The sequence below is a fragment of the Pseudophryne corroboree genome, chromosome 2 (genome assembly GCF_028390025.1).
Source record: "Pseudophryne corroboree isolate aPseCor3 chromosome 2, aPseCor3.hap2, whole genome shotgun sequence".
NCBI lineage: Eukaryota > Metazoa > Chordata > Amphibia > Anura > Myobatrachidae > Pseudophryne > Pseudophryne corroboree.
The window spans coordinates 236,686,164-236,707,552 of record NC_086445.1 but is presented as its reverse complement, the minus strand read 5'-3'; the positions used below and the strand labels follow the sequence as shown (position 1 = coordinate 236,707,552).

General features: G+C 46.0%; 1 protein-coding gene across 1 annotated transcript in view; it reads right to left on the bottom strand.

Annotated features, from left to right (window-relative positions):
* Positions 1-2,248: 2,248 nt before the first annotated feature.
* LOC135050688 (retinol dehydrogenase 7-like) overlaps positions 2,249-21,389 on the bottom strand; it is a 318,758-nt gene continuing 299,617 nt past the window's right edge. Inside the window, exon 5 of the mRNA XM_063957097.1 lies at positions 2,249-2,662. Coding sequence (XP_063813167.1) covers positions 2,445-2,662 — 218 coding nt within the window. The 3' untranslated portion in view covers positions 2,249-2,444. The remainder of the gene's footprint in view (positions 2,663-21,389) is intronic.

The following is a 21,389-nucleotide window of genomic DNA, read 5'->3' as shown; positions in this document are numbered from 1 at the left end:
CAAATGTGATGCTGCAAAGCAGAAGTGCACTTTACAGCACCAGGGGTCACAGCACAGAGGAAGGACCCGGCACCCGGCGGCCACCTGGAGCAGCGGACACCGTCTCTTGGACTGGTAAGTATAAATGGGGTCATTTCGAGTTGATCGCTAGCTGCATTCATTCGCTGTGCAGCGATGATGCAAAAAAACGGCACTTCTGCGCATGCGTATGCGGCACAATGCACACGCGTGACGTACTTTCACAATGGCCGATGTAGTTTCACACAAGGTCTAGCGAAGCTTTTCAGTCGCAGTGGTTGCCGCTGAGTGATTGACATGAAGTGGGCGTTTCTGGGTGTGTACTGACCGTTTTTAGGGAGTGTTCGGAAAAACACAGGCGCACCAGGAAAAACGCAGGCGTGGCTGGGCGAACGCAGGGCGTGTTTGTGACATCAAAACAGGAACTGAACAGTCTGAAGTGATCGCAAGCGCTGAGTAGGTCTGAAGCTACTCTGAAACTGCACAAAATTATTTTGTAGCCGCTCTGCGATCCTTTTGTTCGCACTTCTGCTAAGCTAAAATACACTTCCAGTGGGTGGCGGCATAGCATTTGCACAGCTGCTAAAAACTGCTAGCGAGCGAACAACTTGGAATGACCCCCAAAATCCGGGGGAGGAGGGGTTTGCGACGTGGGGGTAGTAGCGATAGGGCAGATCCCGGTGGTGTGCATGCGCAGCAGGGGTATTTTTTATGAAAAAATTATTATCACACTAATAAGGATCTAATAATCTAATATCTAATCTAATAATTAAACACCTGAATATGTTTTAACCATTAGAATTCCAGAAAATTGATCAATCCACCTGAGCTGGTTTAGGATGACCAATTGTTAGGAGAAAGTCCAAGAGTACTGTAGGAAAGAGGTAAGAAGAGGAGTTTGGTGACCCAGCCTGCAGAGAAGCTTCGTAGTCTATCCCTGCATGCGATAATTGATACATCCATGCGATGTACTCAATTATTGCAGTGCGAGTCTGGTCGAGTTGATCACCATCTCAGATGCAGATGGTGATAAATAGACCTCCAAGTCTTAGAACATAGATTAATCTCTGTCCACTCTATCACTGTCCAAGGCTTAGTGTAGTATCTTGGAAAACTGTGTGTGATCCTTTAAACATTGAAATCACAGTATTTGCAACCTGGAGAGTGTTTTGCTGCTACATCAGTGGTTAAAGTATGGACCAGAGACAGGTCACTGTACTGGTGAGGTGGCAAGAGCCGAGAGAGTAAGAGCAAATGGAGCCTTGTGGGAAGAAGAAGGAGGAGTTGGAGAGAAGCCATTGAAGGAGCTGGATGTGTTATGAGGAGGGGAGCGTAAGTAGCTGAAACGGAGCCAACCGAGTGGTCATGCAGGGTGGTGGAGAGCAGAGCTGTAGAGGTAGAGCAGTGTGTTCTTCCGTGAGTGCAGAGAACCATGAAAGCGAGCGTGAGATATGGACACACCTGGCCATAGTAGGTGGATCCCCGTTTTTTTGCTAAAAATTGTGCTAAGAACTTTACATTCACTCCATGTTAAATTGTAGAGTTTATTATAATTGTTCTGATTACGAGTGTTCTGCATTTTCTGTTTTTTTCTGAGTGGCACTAAAAGTCTCAGCAAGGTAGCACCTTTTGCATTTAAAATTAGGGTGTTCTTTTCAGCCCTCCCTTTTACTCTGTAATTGTGTATGTATGTACTAGCACCTCACCCATGTGCCCTTAATTGTTTTTAATGAGTATGGGTCCTTGCATCTGCTGTCTACATATTATAATGGGCACTATGATAGGTATATACATTTTATATAATATGTCAGGGATCCATCTGATACAGCCACCTGGCAGTGGTAGTTGGACCCATATTTTTTGCTGAAAATTGTGCTATGAACCTCAATTTCACTCCATGTTAAATTGTCGAGTTTTTTTTTATGTTTATAATTGATTACAAGTTTTCTTAGTGCTTAGAGTGTGCGCCTGTATTTACTTATTTTCTTTTTTTCCCAAGATTAATAACTTGTCAGTAGTGTACATTTTTTAGTTTGTTTCCAAAGGTTTTTATTGTAGAAATTGTTCACAAAACATGTTTTAAAATGTAAAATCTACTTATCATATTATAACCAATGAGTAAACGTTACACAATTCTGTATATAAGTTTACTGGATACCTCTAAAGTCTGATATTATAATAATAATAATAATTGCAAATCATGTAATAGTTAAAATTTTATTTTGTTTTATATTGTGTTTTTGCTACATTGAACTTGAAATGTTAATTACCTGTGTGAAGATCCCATAATTGTTTATAGTTTTTATTTTTTAGCTTTATATATTATATACTTTATATACCAACGTGCTTTAGGAAAATGTGTCACACTAATAAGGATCTAATAAACACTGCAATATGTTTCAACCATTAGAATTTAAGAAAATAGATCAATCCGCCTGAGCTGGTTTAGGCTGACCAATGGTTAGGAGAAAGTCCAAGATTACTGTAGGTAGGTAGGAGAGAGGTATGAAGATGAGCTTGGCGTCCCAGCCTGCAGAGTATCGAGTCCAGGGATGAACCGCAGTCAGAGCATGCTCCATGCAGTCTGTGACTAGGGACAGGTTTTTGTTACATTTTTGTTCCATTCCATCAAAGTAGGAAAGACCTAAATGTAAACAAAATATGCATATTATATCAGAGTGAACATAGGATTTTTCTGTCAGTGAGGCTGTAGGACAGTAACTATTATTTTTCTATATTCAGTAGTTGTCTTCAAATATGTAGGTGTTGGGGTTTAAACCAATGTCAAGTCCATTATATCAAGTTGCTACTAGAGATGAGCGCCTGAAATTTTTCGGGTTTTGTGTTTTGGTTTTGGGTTCGGTTCCGCGGCCGTGTTTTGGGTTCGAACGCGTTTTGGCAAAACCTCACCGAATTTTTTTTGTCGGATTCGGGTGTGTTTTGGATTCGGGTGTTTTTTTCAAAAAACACTAAAAAACAGCTTAAATCATAGAATTTGGGGGTCATTTTGATCCCAAAGTATTATTAACCTCAAAAACCATAATTTACACTCATTTTCAGTCTATTCTGAATACCTCACACCTCACAATATTATTTTTAGTCCTAAAATTTGCACCGAGGTCGCTGTGTGAGTAAGATAAGCGACCCTAGTGGCCGACACAAACACCGGGCCCATCTAGGAGTGGCAATGCAGTGTCACGCAGGATGTCCCTTCCAAAAAACCCTCCCCAAACAGCTCATGACGCAAAGAAAAAAAGAGGCGCAATGAGGTAGCTGTGTGAGTAAGATTAGCGACCCTAGTGGCCGTCACAAACACCGGGCCCATCTAGGAGTGGCACTGCAGTGTCACGCAGGATGGCCCTTCCAAAAAACCCTCCCCAAACAGCACATGACGCAAAGAAAAAAAGAGGCGCAATGAGGTAGCTGTGTGAGTAAGATTAGCGACCCTAGTGGCCGACACAAACACCGGGCCCATCTAGGAGTGGCACTGCAGTGTCACGCAGGATGTCCCTTCCAAAAAACCCTCCCCAAACAGCACATGACGCAAAGAAAAAAAGAGGCGCAATGAGGTAGCTGACTGTGTGAGTAAGATTAGCGACCCTAGTGGCCGACACAAACACCGGGCCCATCTAGGAGTGGCACTGCAGTGTCACGCAGGATGTCCCTTCCAAAAAACCCTCCCCAATCAGCACATGATGCAAAGAAAAAGAAAAGAAAAAAGAGGTGCAAGATGGAATTGTCCTTGGGCCCTCCCACCCACCCTTATGTTGTATAAACAAAACAGGACATGCACACTTTAACCAACCCATCATTTCAGTGACAGGGTCTGCCACACGACTGTGACTGATATGACGGGTTGGTTTGGACCCCCCCCAAAAAAGAAGCAATTAATCTCTCCTTGCACAAACTGGCTCTACAGAGGCAAGATGTCCACCTCATCTTCACCCTCCGATATATCACCGTGTACATCCCCCTCCTCACAGATTATCAATTCGTCCCCACTGGAATCCACCATCTCAGCTCCCTGTGTACTTTGTGGAGGCAATTGCTGCTGGTCAATGTCTCCGCGGAGGAATTGATTATAATTCATTTTAATGAACATCATCTTCTCCACATTTTCTGGATGTAACCTCGTACGCCGATTGCTGACAAGGTGAGCGGTGGCACTAAACACTCTTTCGGAGTACACACTTGTGGGAGGGCAACTTAGGTAGAATAAAGCCAGTTTGTGCAAGGGCCTCCAAATTGCCTCTTTTTCCTGCCAGTATAAGTACGGACTGTGTGACGTGCCTACTTGGATGCGGTCACTCATATAATCCTCCACCATTCTATCAATGTTGAGAGAATCATATGCAGTGACAGTAGACGACATGTCCGTAATCGTTGTCAGGTCCTTCAGTCCGGACCAGATGTCAGCATCAGCAGTCGCTCCAGACTGCCCTGCATCACCGCCAGCGGGTGGGCTCGGAATTCTGAGCCTTTTCCTCGCACCCCCAGTTGCGGGAGAATGTGAAGGAGGAGATGTTGACAGGTCGCGTTCCGCTTGACTTGACAATTTTGTCACCAGCAGGTCTTTCAACCCCAGCAGACTTGTGTCTGCCGGAAAGAGAGATCCAAGGTAGGCTTTAAATCTAGGATCGAGCACGGTGGCCAAAATGTAGTGCTCTGATTTCAACAGATTGACCACCCGTGAATCCTTGTTAAGCGAATTAAGGGCTGCATCCACAAGTCCCACATGCCTAGCGGAATCGCTCCCTTTTAGCTCCTTCTTCAATGCCTCCAGCTTCTTCTGCAAAAGCCTGATGAGGGGAATGACCTGACTCAGGCTGGCAGTGTCTGAACTGACTTCACGTGTGGCAAGTTCAAAGGGCATCAGAACCTTGCACAACGTTGAAATCATTCTCCACTGCACTTGAGACAGGTGCATTCCACCTCCTATATCGTGCTCAATTGTATAGGCTTGAATGGCCTTTTGCTGCTCCTCCAACCTCTGAAGCATATAGAGGGTTGAATTCCACCTCGTTACCACTTCTTGCTTCAGATGATGGCAGGGCAGGTTCAGTAGTTTTTGGTGGTGCTCCAGTCTTCTGTACGTGGTGCCTGTACGCCGAAAGTGTCCCGCAATTCTTCTGGCCACCGACAGCATCTCTTGCACGCCCCTGACGTTTTTTAAAAAATTCTGCACCACCAAATTCAAGGTATGTGCAAAACATGGGACGTGCTGGAATTTGCCCATATTTAATGCACACACAATATTGCTGGCGTTGTCCGATGCCACAAATCCACAGGAGAGTCCAATTGGGGTAAGCCATTCCGCGATGATCTTCCTCAGTTGCCGTAAGAGGTTTTCAGCTGTGTGCGTATTCTGGAAACCGGTGATACAAAGCGTAGCCTGCCTAGGAAAGAGTTGGCATTTGCGAGATGCTGCTACTGGTGCCGCCGCTGCTGTTCTTGCGGCGGGAGTCCATACATCTACCCAGTGGGCTGTCACAGTCATATAGTCCTGACCCTGCCCTGCTCCACTTGTCCACATGTCCGTGGTTAAGTGGACATTGGGTACAGCTGCATTTTTTAGGACACTGGTGACTCTTTTTCTGAGGTCTGTGTACATTTTCGGTATCGCCTGCCTAGAGAAATGGAACCTAGATGGTATTTGGTACCGGGGACACAGTACCTCAAGCAAGTCTCTAGTTGGCTCTGCAGTAATGATGGATACCGGAACCACGTTTCTCACCACCCAGGATGCCAAGGCCTCAGTTATCCGCTTTGCAGTAGGATGACTGCTGTGATATTTCATCTTCCTCGCAAAGGACTGTTGAACAGTCAATTGCTTACTGGAAGTAGTACAAGTGGGCTTACGACTTCCCCTCTGGGATGACCATCGACTCCCAGCGGCAACAACAGCAGCGCCAGCAGCAGTAGGCGTTACACGCAAGGATGCATCGGAGGAATCCCAGGCAGGAGAGGACTCGTCAGAATTGCCAGTGACATGGCCTGCAGGACTATTGGCATTCCTGGGGAAGGAGGAAATTGACACTGAGGGAGTTGGTGGGGTGGTTTGCGTGAGCTTGGTTACAAGAGGAAGGGATTTACTGGTCAGTGGACTGCTTCCGCTGTCACCCAAAGTTTTTGAACTTGTCACTGACTTATTATGAATGCGCTGCAGGTGACGTATAAGGGAGGATGTTCCGAGGTGGTTAACGTCCTTACCCCTACTTATTACAGCTTGACAAAGGGAACACACGGCTTGACACCTGTTGTCCGCATTTCTGGTGAAATACCTCCACACCGAAGAGCTGATTTTTTTGGTATTTTCACCTGGCATGTCAACGGCCATATTCCTCCCACGGACAACAGGTGTCTCCCCGGGTGCCTGACTTAAACAAACCACCTCACCATCAGAATCCTCCTGGTCAATTTCCTCCCCAGCGCCAGCAACACCCATATCCTCCTCATCCTGGTGTACTTCAACACTGACATCTTCAATCTGACTATCAGGAACTGGACTGCGGGTGCTCCTTCCAGCACTTGCAGGGGGCGTGCAAATGGTGGAAGGCGCATGCTCTTCACGTCCAGTGTTGGGAAGGTCAGGCATCGCAACCGACACAATTGGACTCTCCTTGTGGATTTGGGATTTCGAAGAATGCACAGTTCTTTGCTGTGCTGCTTTTGCCAGCTTGAGTCTTTTCATTTTTCTAGCGAGAGGCTGAGTGCTTCCATCCTCATGTGAAGCTGAACCACTAGCCATGAACATAGGCCAGGGCCTCAGCCGTTCCTTGCCACTCCGTGTGGTAAATGGCATATTGGCAAGTTTACGCTTCTCCTCCGACAATTTTATTTTAGGTTTTGGAGTCCTTTTTTTTCTGATATTTGGTGTTTTGGATTTGACATGCTCTGTACTATGACATTGGGCATCGGCCTTGGCAGACGACGTTGCTGGCATTTCATCGTCTCGGCCATGACTAGTGGCAGCAGCTTCAGCACGAGGTGGAAGTGGATCTTGATCTTTCCCTAATTTTGGAACCTCAACATTTTTGTTCTCCATATTTTAATAGGCACAACTAAAAGGCACCTCAGGTAAACAATGGAGATGGATACTAGTATACAATTATGGACTGCCTGCCGACTGCAGACACAGAGGTAGCCACAGCCGTGAACTACCGTACTGTACTGTGTCTGCAGCTAATATAGACTGGTTGATAAAGAGAAGATGTCTATGTAACTATGTATGTATAAAGAAGACTGAAAAAAATCCACGGTTAGGTGGTATACAATTATGGACGGACTGCCTGCCGAGTGCAGACACAGAGGTAGCCACAGCCGTGAACTACCGTACTGTACTGTGTCTGCAGCTAATATAGACTGGTTGATAAAGAGAAGATGTCTATGTAACTATGTATGTATAAAGAAGAATGAAAAAAAACCACGGTTAGGTGGTATACAATTATGGACGGACTGCCTGCCGAGTGCAGACACAGAGGTAGCCACAGCCGTGAACTACCGTACTGTACTGTGTCTGCAGCTAATATAGACTGGTTGATAAAGAGAAGATGTCTATGTAACTATGTATGTATAAAGAAGAATGAAAAAAATCCACGGTTAGGTGGTATTACAATTATGGACGGACTGCCTGCCGAGTGCAGAGACACAGAGGTAGCCACAGCCGTGAACTACCGTACTGTGTCTGCTGCGACTGGATGATAAATGATATAAAAAATATATATATATCACTACTGCAGCCGGACAGGTATATATTATATATTATATAATGACGGACCTGCTGGACACTGTCTGTCAGCAGAATGAGTTTTATTTTTATAGAATAAAAAAAAAAAAAAAACCACACAAGTGAAGTCACACGACGAGTGTTTAACTTTTTCAGGCAATCACAATATAAGTATACTACTAACTATACTGGTGGTCAGTGTGGTCAGGTCACTGGTCAGTCACACTGGCAGTGGCACTCCTGCAGCAAAAGTGTGCACTGTTTAATTTTAATATAATATGTACTCCTGGCTCCTGCTATAACCTATAACTGGCACTGCAGTAGTGCTCCCCAGTCTCCCCCACAATTATAAGCTGTGTGAGCTGAGCAGTCAGACAGATATATAATATATATAGATGATGCAGCACACTGGCCTGAGCCTGAGCAGTGCACACAGATATGGTATGTGACTGACTGAGTCACTGTGTGTATCGCTTTTTTCAGGCAGAGAACGGATATATTAAATAAACTGCACTGTGTGTCTGGTGGTCACTCACTATATAATATATTATGTACTCCTGGCTCCTGCTATAACCTATAACTGGCACTGCAGTAGTGCTCCCCAGTCTCCCCCACAATTATAAGCTGTGTGAGCTGAGCAGTCAGACAGATATATATAATATTATATATAGATAATAGATGATGCAGCACACTGGCCTGAGCCTGAGCAGTGCACACAGATATGGTATGTGACTGACTGAGTCACTGTGTGTATCGCTTTTTTCAGGCAGAGAACGGATATATTAAATAAACTGCACTGTGTGTCTGGTGGTCACTCACTATATAATATATTATGTACTCCTGGCTCCTGCTATAACCTATAACTGGCACTGCAGTAGTGCTCCCCAGTCTCCCCCACAATTATAAGCTGTGTGAGCTGAGCAGTCAGACAGATATATATTAGAGATGAGCGCCTGAAATTTTTCGGGTTTTGTGTTTTGGTTTTAGGTTCGGTTCCGCGGCCGTGTTTTGGGTTCGAACGCGTTTTGGCAAAACCTCACCGAATTTTTTTTGTCGGATTCGGGTGTGTTTTGGATTCGGGTGTTTTTTTTCAAAAAACACTAAAAAACAGCTTAAATCATAGAATTTGGGGGTCATTTTGATCCCAAAGTATTATTAACCTCAAAAACCATAATTTCCACTCATTTTCAGTCTATTCTGAATACCTCACACCTCACAATATTATTTTTAGTCCTAAAATTTGCACCGAGGTCGCTGTGTGAGTAAGATAAGCGACCCTAGTGGCCGACACAAACACCGGGCCCATCTAGGAGTGGCACTGCAGTGTCACGCAGGATGTCCCTTCCAAAAAACCCTCCCCAAACAGCACATGACGCAAAGAAAAAAAGAGGCGCAATGAGGTAGCTGTGTGAGTAAGATTAGCGACCCTAGTGGCCGACACAAACACCGGGCCCATCTAGGAGTGGCACTGCAGTGTCACGCAGGATGGCCCTTCCAAAAAACCCTCCCCAAACAGCACATGACGCAAAGAAAAAAAGAGGCGCAATGAGGTAGCTGTGTGAGTAAGATTAGCGACCCTAGTGGCCGACACAAACACCGGGCCCATCTAGGAGTGGCACTGCAGTGTCACGCAGGATGTCCCTTCCAAAAAACCCTCCCCAAACAGCACATGACGCAAAGAAAAAAAGAGGCTTTTTACTGATATTTGGTGTTTTGGATTTGACATGCTCTGTACTATGACATTGGGCATCGGCCTTGGCAGACGACGTTGCTGGCATTTCATCGTCTCGGCCATGACTAGTGGCAGCAGCTTCAGCACGAGGTGGAAGTGGATCTTGATCTTTCCCTAATTTTGGAACCTCAACATTTTTGTTCTCCATATTTTAATAGGCACAACTAAAAGGCACCTCAGGTAAACAATGGAGATGGATGGATTGGATACTAGTATACAATTATGGACGGGCTGCCGAGTGCCGACACAGAGGTAGCCACAGCCGTGAACTACCGCACTGTACTGTGTCTGCTGCTAATATATAGACTGGTTGATAAAGAGATAGTATACTCGTAACTAGTATGTATGTATAAAGAAAGAAAAAAAAACCACGGTTAGGTGGTATATACAATTATGGACGGGCTGCCGAGTGCCGACACAGAGGTAGCCACAGCCGTGAACTACCGCACTGTACTGTGTCTGCTGCTAATATATAGACTGGTTGATAAAGAGATAGTATACTCGTAACTAGTATGTATGTATAAAGAAAGAAAAAAAAACCACGGTTAGGTGGTATATACAATTATGGACGGGCTGCCGAGTGCCGACACAGAGGTAGCCACAGCCGTGAACTACCGCACTGTACTGTGTCTGCTGCTAATATATAGACTGGTTGATAAAGAGATAGTATACTCGTAACTAGTATGTATGTATAAAGAAAGAAAAAAAAACCACGGTTAGGTGGTATATACAATTATGGACGGGCTGCCGAGTGCCGACACAGAGGTAGCCACAGCCGTGAACTACCGCACTGTACTGTGTCTGCTGCTAATATAGACTGGTTGATAAAGAGATAGTATACTCGTAACTAGTATGTATGTATAAAGAAAGAAAAAAAAACCACGGTTAGGTGGTATATACAATTATGGACGGGCTGCCGAGTGCCGACACAGAGGTAGCCACAGCCGTGAACTACCGCACTGTACTGTGTCTGCTGCTAATATATAGACTGGTTGATAAAGAGATAGTATACTCGTAACTAGTATGTATGTATAAAGAAAGAAAAAAAAACCACGGTTAGGTGGTATATACAATTATGGACGGGCTGCCGAGTGCCGACACAGAGGTAGCCACAGCCGTGAACTACCGCACTGTACTGTGTCTGCTGCTAATATATAGACTGGTTGATAAAGAGATAGTATACTCGTAACTAGTATGTATGTATAAAGAAAGAAAAAAAAACCACGGTTAGGTGGTATATACAATTATGGACGGGCTGCCGAGTGCCGACACAGAGGTAGCCACAGCCGTGAACTACCGCACTGTACTGTGTCTGCTGCTAATATAGACTGGTTGATAAAGAGATAGTATACTACTAATATTATATACTGGTGGTCAGGTCACTGGTCACTAGTCACACTGGCAGTGGCACTCCTGCAGCAAAAGTGTGCACTGTTTAATTTTAATATAATATTATGTACTCCTGGCTCCTGCTATAACCTATAACTGGCACTGCAGTAGTGCTCCCCAGTCTCCCCCACAATTATAAGCTGTGTGAGCTGAGCAGTCAGACAGATATATAATATATATAGATGATGCAGCACACTGGCCTGAGCCTGAGCAGTGCACACAGATATGGTATGTGACTGACTGAGTCACTGTGTGTATCGCTTTTTTCAGGCAGAGAACGGATATATTAAATAAACTGCACTGTGTGTCTGGTGGTCACTCACTATATAATATATTATGTACTCCTGGCTCCTGCTATAACCTATAACTGGCACTGCAGTAGTGCTCCCCAGTCTCCCCCACAATTATAAGCTGTGTGAGCTGAGCAGTCAGACAGATATATATAATATTATATATAGATAATAGATGATGCAGCACACTGGCCTGAGCCTGAGCAGTGCACACAGATATGGTATGTGACTGAGTCACTGTGTGCTGTGTATCGCTTTTTTCAGGCAGAGAACGGATTATAAATAAAAGTGGTGGTCACTGGTCACTATCAGCAAAACTCTGCACTGTACACTACTGAGTACTCCTAATGCTCCCCAAAATTAGTAAATCAAGTGTCTCTCTAATCTATTCTAATTCTAAACGGAGAGGACGCCAGCCACGTCCTCTCCCTATCAATCTCAATGCACGTGTGAAAATGGCGGCGACGCGCGGCTCCTTATATAGAATCCGAGTCTCGCGATAGAATCCGAGCCTCGCGAGAATCCGACAGCGTCATGATGACGTTCGGGCGCGCTCGGGTTAACCGAGCAAGGCGGGAAGATCCGAGTCGCTCGGACCCGTGAAAAAAAACATGAAGTTCTGGCGGGTTCGGATTCAGAGAAACCGAACCCGCTCATCTCTAATATATATAATATTATATATAGATAATAGATGATGCAGCACACTGGCCTGAGCCTGAGCAGTGCACACAGATATGGTATGTGACTGACTGAGTCACTGTGTGTATCGCTTTTTTCAGGCAGAGAACGGATATATTAAATAAACTGCACTGTGTGTCTGGTGGTCACTCACTATATAATATATTATGTACTCCTGGCTCCTGCTATAACCTATAACTGGCACTGCAGTAGTGCTCCCCAGTCTCCCCCACAATTATAAGCTGTGTGAGCTGAGCAGTCAGACAGATATATATAATATTATATATAGATAATAGATGATGCAGCACACTGGCCTGAGCCTGAGCAGTGCACACAGATATGGTATGTGACTGAGTCACTGTGTGCTGTGTATCGCTTTTTTCAGGCAGAGAACGGATTATAAAGTAAACTGCACTGTCCTCACTAGTAAACTCTCTCCACTCAGTCTCTACACTTCTACAGTAACAGTACTCCTCCTAGTCAGCTCCAGTAAATCTCTCTCAGTCTCTTATAATCTAAATGGAGAGGACGCCAGCCACGTCCTCTCCCTATCAATCTCAATGCACGTGTGAAAATGGCGGCGACGCGCGGCTCCTTATATAGAATCCGAGTCTCGCGATAGAATCCGAGCCTCGCGAGAATCCGACAGCGTCATGATGACGTTCGGGCGCGCTCGGGTTAACCGAGCAAGGCGGGAAGATCCGAGTCGCTCGGACCCGTGAAAAAAAACATGAAGTTCTGGCGGGTTCGGATTCAGAGAAACCGAACCCGCTCATCTCTAGTTGCTACCAGTCTTTTAAATAAGTGGATCACCAGTTGCACTAAAAAGCAGATTACTGCATTTAACATGATAGGGTTAGACTTGCTGTACAGACTGAAAACATATTGAGCTAATGGCTCCAGCCACATCCACCCCAAAGTGGTGAGTTACTGACAATTTGGCACATGCTATACTATAGGGATCGCTTTGTGTAAAACTAATAGCGGGCCCACTGTGCTTCTGATGTCTTCAATTAAATGTGGGTTTCGTAACCAGTGCTGCTGTCCCCAATTTTATAGCAAAGCAGACTGCAAGTTGAACATCAATGTAGACAAGGATCAGGCAATGGGGGTGATTCCGAGTTGTTCGCTCACTAGCTGATTTTAGCAGCATTGCACACGCTAGGCCGCCGCCCTCTGGGAGTGTATCTTCGCTTAGCAGAATTGCGAACGAAAGATTAGCAGAATTGCGAATAGAAAATTCTTAGCAGTTTCTGAGTAGCTCGAGACTTACTCCTACACTGCGATCAGCTCAGCCCGTTTCGTTCCTGGTTTGACGTCACAAACACGCCCTGCGTTCGGACAGCCACTCCCCCATTTCTCCAGACCCTCCCGCATTTTATCCTGGCACGTCTGCGTTTTTCCGCACACTCCCAGGAAACGGTCAGTTTCCGCCCAGAAACACCCACTTCCTGTCAATCACACTCCGATCACTTCAACGATGAAAATTCTTCGTTCGGACGTGAGTAAATCTACTAAGTTTTGAGCTAAAATACTTAGCGCATGCGCACTGCGTACCATGCGCATGCGCATTTTCGCATTAATCGCTCCGTTGCGAAAATCGTCAACGAGCGAACAACTCAGAATGACCCCCAATGTTAGAGTAACAGTATCAACTTCAACACTATAGGGGATACACAGCACATTTTCTTTCATCATGCATTGACTGGCATTGCAATATGTTTTACTGTGCTGTCCAGTAGCAGATTTACCACAAGGCTTACGGCCATGTGGGTCCTAGAGGGTCCTGCTGGTCCCAGGGGGCCTGCCAACAAGGCTGTATAAAGGGCATTTTTGGCAGACCGCACGGTCCACCGAAATTAAATTGTCTGAGAGCTGGGCTGGCTGAGTACCCAGAGCAGGCTGTTAGTGATTAGACAGCTGCTGGGTGCCATCTCCAGCGCATGCCTGTGTTTCCAGTCCTGCAGTATTGTGTATGTGACCAGTCATGAAACATGCATGGATGATGTCAGACACACACAAAGAGTCTGGATGTGCACAGAGAAGAACATCAGATTTTCCAGTGTACTTTATTACAGAATTTTTTTTAATTTTTTTGTATAACATCCAATCATGTGGGTAAAAGCGGTGATAGGGGGTATACAGTGTTATTTTAAGTACAGTGTATAACATCCACATGCTATAGTCATGGCTTGGGGAGGGGGAGGTCGGAGGCACACACTGGTGATATATGAGTATGCTATTATACTCTATATTAGGTACTACCATGTACAGGAGATGCCTGCTACAATCAGTGGGGCACTGATATATAATTAAAACAACCATACTGATTGAGGGGTGTAATAATGGGTATTATAAAATACTGTTATAAGAGGCAATCAGTAAGTGTGGGGGATAATATTGAGTATTTTAGACAATGGGGTTTGCTAGTAAGCCTTTGTCACGCATATACAATGCAGTCAGCAGGACCGTAAGTAGGTGTGTGCAGAGGGGGCACTGCACGTAGCGCTGCAGGCTAGGGGGCGCTGCTGGTGACACTTGTCAATTATCTGTTTTAATTACTTTCACTTGCAGCTTTCCCCCTCTTTGAAGACCAGCATCTCCTGACCACCGCTGTCTCCTTCCCTGACCCCTTGTGTCGCTAATACCTATACAACATTCATGAACTCAACTTGAGATTTGTTATTCAGTCACAATGTCCTTTATTACATTTCAAGATGCTTACATACCCGGGATTCAAACCAATTGCCTGTGACATTGCAGTCAGACAATCTATTAATTGAGCTACCTGCCCTTGCTTCTATTTGAAGCTTACCCAATCTATTAATTGAGCTATCTGCCTTGCTTCTATTTGAATCTTACCTTTTACTTTGTGAAAAAAAGGAGATTTATGGTAAGACTTACCATTGTTAAATCTCTTTCTGCGAGGTACAGAATATAGGTATAGAGTTGGATCTTGATCCGAGGCACCAACAGGCTAAAGCTTTGACTGTTCCCAAGATGCACTGTACCGCCTCCTCTGTATCCCCGCCTCCAGGCACTGGAGCTCAGTTTTCTTAGGCAGTCCAATGCAGTAGCATGTAAAAGAGACGGCAGTAGTTAGTAGCCACAGATAACCACATTATCACGAAGGTACCAGCTGCTAATGCCATACAAACCCAAAGAAGCTAAGTGCGTCAGGGTGGGCGCCCCGTGGAATCCAGTGTACTTCACAGAAAGAGATTTAACAATGGTAAGACTTACCATAAATCTCCTTTTCTGCAGCGGGGTACACTGGTATTCCACAGGGAATAACATCAGGGCTGTCCTAAAGCAGTTCCTCATGGGAGAGGATGCACTGTAGCGGGCACAAGAACCGGCGTCCCAAGGAAGCATCCTGGGAAGCGGAAGTATCAAAGGCATAGAACCTGATGAACGTGTTCACTGAGGACCACATAGCCGCCTTGCACAATTGTTCAGCGAAAGTGCCACGGCGGGCCGCCCAAGAAGGTCCAATAGACCAAGTAGAATGGGCCTTGATAGTAGCGGGAGCTGGAAGTCCAGCCTGCACATAAGCTTGTGCAATCACCATTCTAATCTATCTGGCCAAGGTCTGCTTATTCGCAGGCCAGCCACGTTTGTGAAAACCAAAAAGGACAAAGAGAGAATCAGATCTCCTAAGAGAGATGGTTCTCTTCACATATATACGGAGAGCCCGTACCACATCCAAAGACCGTTCTTTCAATGATAAACCTGGAGAGATAAAGGCCGGAACCATTTTCTCTTGGTTAAGGTGGAAATATGACACCACCGTAGGCAGATAACCAGGGCGAGTTCTAAGAACCGCACGGTCACGGTGAAAAATCAGAAAGGGTGACCGACAGGATAAGGCACCCAAGTCTGAAACCCTTCTAGCAGAGGTAATAGCCAGCAAAAATAACACCTTAAGTGTAAGCCATTTAAGGTCCACAGACTCAAGAGGTTCAAATGGAGACTCTTGTAGGGCATCCAGAACAACCGACAAATCCCAAGGAGCCCCAGGAGGGACATAGGGAGGTTGAATCCGTAAAACACCCTGAGTGAAAGTATGAATGTCAGGCAGAGCCGCAATTTTTCTCTGAAACCATACCGACAAGGCTGAAATATGAACCTTGAGGGAGTCCAGATGAAGGCCTAAGTCCAGGCCCTGTTGCAGAAAAGCCAAAAGTTTGGCAGTACTGAACTTGTATGCATCATAATTCTTAGCCGCACACCAGGTGAAGTAAGAATTCCAGACCCTATAATAAATCCGAGCCAAACCCGGTTTACAGGCTTTCAACATAGTTTGAATGACCACCTCAGAAAATCCTTTGGCCCTCAGAACTGTTGCTTCAAGAGCCACGCCATCAAAGCCAGTCGAGCCAGATCCTGGAAGACACAAGGGCCCTGAATGAGGAGGTCTGGGCGTTGAGGAAGTAGAAGAGGACACTCTATCGAGAGACCCTGCAGGTCTGAGAACCAATGTCATCTGGGCCACGCTGGAGCGATTAGAAGTAGTAATCCTCCTTCTTGCTTGAACTTCCTTATTACCCTGGGCAGGAGTGACACCGGAGGGAACACATACAGCAGCCGAAAGTTCCATGAAATTGCCAGCACATCCATGAACGCTGCTTGAGGATCCCTCGTCCTTGCTCCGAAGACCGGAACCTTGTGATTGTGTCGAGACGCCATCAGGTCTACATCTGGTAGGCCCCACTTGTCTACTAGGAGTTGAAAGACTTCTGGGTGAAGGCTGCACTCTCTGGCGTGTATGTCCTGACGACTGGGTAAGTCCGCTTCCCAGTTGAGGACCCCTGGAATGAACACTGCCGATATGGCTGGCAGATGGCGTCCCGCCCATAAAAGAATCTTTGACACTTCCATCATTGCCATGCGGCTTCGAGTGCCACGTTGATAACTTATGTATGCCACCATGGTGGCGTTGTCCGACTGTACTTGAACAGGCCTGTTCTGTACCAGAGGCAGGGCCAGTTTCAGAGCATTGAACACTGCCCACAACTCCAGAATGTTTATCAGAAGGAAAGATTCCTCCCTGGTCCACCGACCCTAAAGACAGTGTTGGTCCAATTCTGTCCCCCAACCCCATAGACTGGCATCCGTCGTAAGTAGAACCTAGTTGAAGATCCAGAAGTGACGACCCCTGCTCAATCGTTGGTCCTGGAGCCACCAGCTCAGAGACAGAGAAACTTCCGGAGTCAAAGAAATCTTGTGAGACCTGATCCGGTGAGGCAGGCCGTCCCACTTGGAAAGGATTAACCGCTGCAGAGGGCGAGAATGAAATTGAGCGTACTCTACCATGTTGAAAGCCGACACCACAAGGCCTTGTAATTGCATCGCCAAGTGTATCGACACATGTGGGCGAGATAGGAAGCATCTTATCTTGTCCTGAAGTTTCAGGACCTTCTCTGGAGACAAGAACAACCATTGGTTGTGTGTGTCCAGTAACGCCCCCAGGTGCACCATGCTCTGCAGGGACCAGTGAGGATTTCTTCCAGTTGATAAGCCACCCGTTGGCTTGCAGGTATTGAACCTTCAGTTCCAGATGACAGAGGAGAACCTCCGGGGAGTTTGCCAGGATCAACAAATCGTCCAGATATGGCAGGATCCTGATACCCTGATGGCAGGGAAGGGCCGTCAGGACCGCCATGACCTTGGTGAAGATTCGCGGAGCTGTGGTCAGTCCAAAAGGCAAGGCCTGGAATTGATAATGTAGGTTGCCAATAGCAAACCGTAGATATTGCTGATGCGACATGGCAATATGTAAATGTAGGTAAGCATCCTGTATGTCCAGGGATACCATATAGTCCTTGGGCTCCAAGGCCAGAACAATAGAGTGAGGAGTTTCCATACAGAATTTGGATACCTTCCCAAATTTGTTCAAAGAGTTGAGGTTGAGAATGGGCCAGGAGGATCCATTTGGTTTCGGAACTAGGAACACAGTTGAATAGTACCCCTTGCCTCTCTGAGCCAGAGGCACCGGCACTATCACTCCTGTATCCAGGAGGGATTGTACCACCAAATGTAGAGTTTTTGCTTTCAATGTATCCGAAGGGATATTTGTCGAGCAAAACTGGCGAGGGGGACGTTTCTTCAAAGAGACGGTGTATCCGTGAGCGACGACTTCCTTCACCCAGGCATCTGAAGTGGTCTGTAACCATACGTGGGCGAACCGCAGAAGTCGGCCTCCCATCCTGGGATCCTCATCCGTTATGCAGCAGGCTTTTCTGGTTTGGAAGCAGGCTGACGGGCAGCCCAGGAACGTTTAGGTTTGGACTTAAAGGTTTTGGTAGTGCGAGCCTGTTTTGGGTACGCCTGACCCCTTTGCTTTACTTGGAGGTCGAAAGGAATGAAAGGTGGTACTTTTGCAACAATCTTGTTCATATCTTCCCCAAAAAGGATGTTTCCCTTAAAAGGGATCACCTCCAAGGTCTTTTTAGAGTCCAGATCCACAGACCGAGACCGTAACCACAAAATCCGGTGAGCCAGAATTGACGTAGTAGACGCTTTGGCCACCAGGACACCAGCATCAGAGGCCGCCTCCTAAATGTAATGAGAGGCTGTGGTAATATATGAAAGACACTGTCTGGCATTATTAGAAAAATACAGATGTAGCTCCGCCTCAACTTCCTGAACCCAGGCTTCAAGAGCTTTTGCAGCGCAAGAAGCTGCTATAGTAGGTCTATGTACAACACCTACAAGAGTGTAAATAGACTTCAAACAACCCTCCACACGCTTATCTGTCGGCTCAGAGAGGTGACGGTAGTGACAGGCAGAGTAGAAGACACCACAAGATGTGCGACATGTGAGTCCACCGGAGGTGGTGTTTTCCAATTTTTACTTAACTCTGCAGCGAGGGGATACCGAGCTAGCCTCTCTTTAGACAGGGAGAATTTCTTTCCTTGAGACTCCCAAGATTCCTGACGTATGTCAACTAAATGTTCAGAATGTGGTAAAACTAATTTAGTAACCTTTTGACGTTTGAACTCATCAGGTTTCTTAGACGTATCTGGAGGGTCATCCATCTGAAGAATCAGTGTGATAGCCTCCACTAGGTCAGGTACATAAACCTGTGTTATAGATTCCTTATCAGAAGCAGTGTCTGATGGATCAGTATATTCCCCATCTTCATCGGATGAAGTATCCGAACCATGAGTGGATTGTGAGGAAGAAATTGCCTTTGGTTCTAGGAGGGCAAGGGTTAGGTGTTTGTTTAACCAAGGACTGATTTAATTGCTGTAACAGTGTTGACAGAGTATCCGCCCATGGCAGATTAACTACAGGGACAATATGCGGCTATAATGGCACAGGAGGTCCCACAGGGGGCATAGGTCTTGTTACCAGCGTAGTCAGCATATTAGAGAAAGCAGCCCATGGTGGGTTTTGGTGTGCCACCGGTGCTGCAGGCTGACTAGTACCTGGACCCTCAGCTGAAATATTTTCCTCAGGTAAAACCGTGGCGTCAGCACTGCATGAGGCAGGAGCGTCCACGGAATTCCCTCCCTGTATAGCAGACATTACTTGGAAACATAGCCTCAGGGCGTAGTAGTACAGTATAGCCAGACAAACACAGTACCAGACATAAAACCCCTGTGTAAGGGGACTGCAAACACAGAACACAAACAAAGGATTTAAGCGGTATAAGGTTACTGAAAATACACAGAGAAAAATACCAAATAGTATATCCTGTGAAACACTATATATATATATATATATATATATATATATATGACCCTGACCCAAACGCTGACAGGGAGTTAGGGAGAGAGAGATTCAGGGGTGTATTTACTAAGTCTTGGATGGAGATAAAGTGGTAGGAGATAAAGTACCAGCCAATCGGCTCCTAACTGTTATTTTTCAAACCAAGTCTGTGACATGGCAGTTAGGATCTGATTGGCTAGTACTTTATCTCCAGCCACTTTACCTCCATCCAAGGCTTAGTAAATAAACCCCTCAGCTACAGAGTAGGAACATCTGCTGTAGATGGTGCCTGGGGCTGGGGGAGGGAGAGCCTTATCCCCTCTGCTGGACTTCACCACTGGGTACTATGAAGCCTATGTGAAACAGATTTTAGTTTTTACTGTGCTCCTTGCCCTGGTGGATATAGTGGGTTCCCTGCATGGCCACAGTGTCCACGCCAGTGGCGCGGTCCATCTCCGGAAACCGTGTCCAGATAGCGATTTTGCCGGGTCCCGGTTGCGGGACCCTCTTACTTTCTCCCTAGATGTGCGGTCACGTGATCCAGGGGAGCAGCGGTGGTATGTGTGTGCCTGATGAAACCGGAGCGCCTCCGCTCTAAGTACCTGGCAACCAGGGCGCGGGAGTATACAGCGCCACTGCGGGAGGTGAGGGAGCCGCAGCACGATATGTCAGCAACTAGTGCCTGTGCTGCGACCCTTGAAGTCTTCTTTCTTCTCAGAAAAGCTCTTTTTAGGGCTGCTTAGAGCAGCCCATCCTGTTAGCTGCTTGCACTGCAGGCACCAACTTACAAACTGAGCTCCAGTGCCTGGAGGTGGGGATATAGAGGAGGCGGTGCAGTGCATCTTGGGAACAGTCAAAGCTTTAGCCTGTTGGTGCCTCGGATCAAGATCCAACTCTACGCCTCAATGTTATTCCCTGTGGAATACCAGTGTACCCCGCTGCAGAAATGATCAGTATTGTGACTAGTGATGTGCACCGGACATTTTTCAGGTTTTGTGTTTTGGTTTTGGATTTGGTTCCGCGGCCGTGTTTTGGATTCGGACGCGTTTTGGCAAAACCTCCCTGAAAATGTTTTGTCGGATTCGGGTGTGTTTTGGATTCGGGTGTTTTTTTTACAAAAAACCCTCAAAAACAGCTTAAATCATAGAATTTGGGGGTCATTTTGATCCCATAGTATTATTAACCTCAATAACCATTATTTCCACTCATTTCCAGTCTATTCTGAACACCTCACAATATTATTTTTAGTCCTAAAATTTGCACCGAGGTCGCTGGATGACTAAGCTAAGCGACCCAAGTGGCCGACACAAACACCTGGCCCATCTAGGAGTGGCACTACAGTGTCAGACAGGATGGCAGATTTAAAAAATAGTCCCCAAACAGCACATGATGCAAAGAAAAAAAGAGGTGCACCAAGGTCGCTGGATGGCTAAGCTAAGCGACACAAGTGGCCGACACAAACACCTGGCCCATCTAGGAGTGGCACTGCAGTGTCAGACAGGACTGCAGATTTAAAAAATAGTCCCCAAACAGCACATGATGCAAAGAAAAAAAGAGGTGCACCAAGGTCGCTGGATGGCTAAGCTAAGCGACACAAGTGGCCAACACAAACACCTGGCCCATCTAGGAGTGGCACTGCAGTTTTCTAGCGAGAGGATGAGTGCTTCCATTCTCATGTGAATCTGAACCACTAGCCATGAACATAGGCCAGGGCCTCAGCCGTTCCTTGCCACTCCGTGTCGTAAATGGCATATTGGCAAGTTTACGCTTCTCATCAGACGCTTTTAATTTTGATTTTTGGGTCATTTTACTGAACTTTTGTAGTATATTTAACGACACA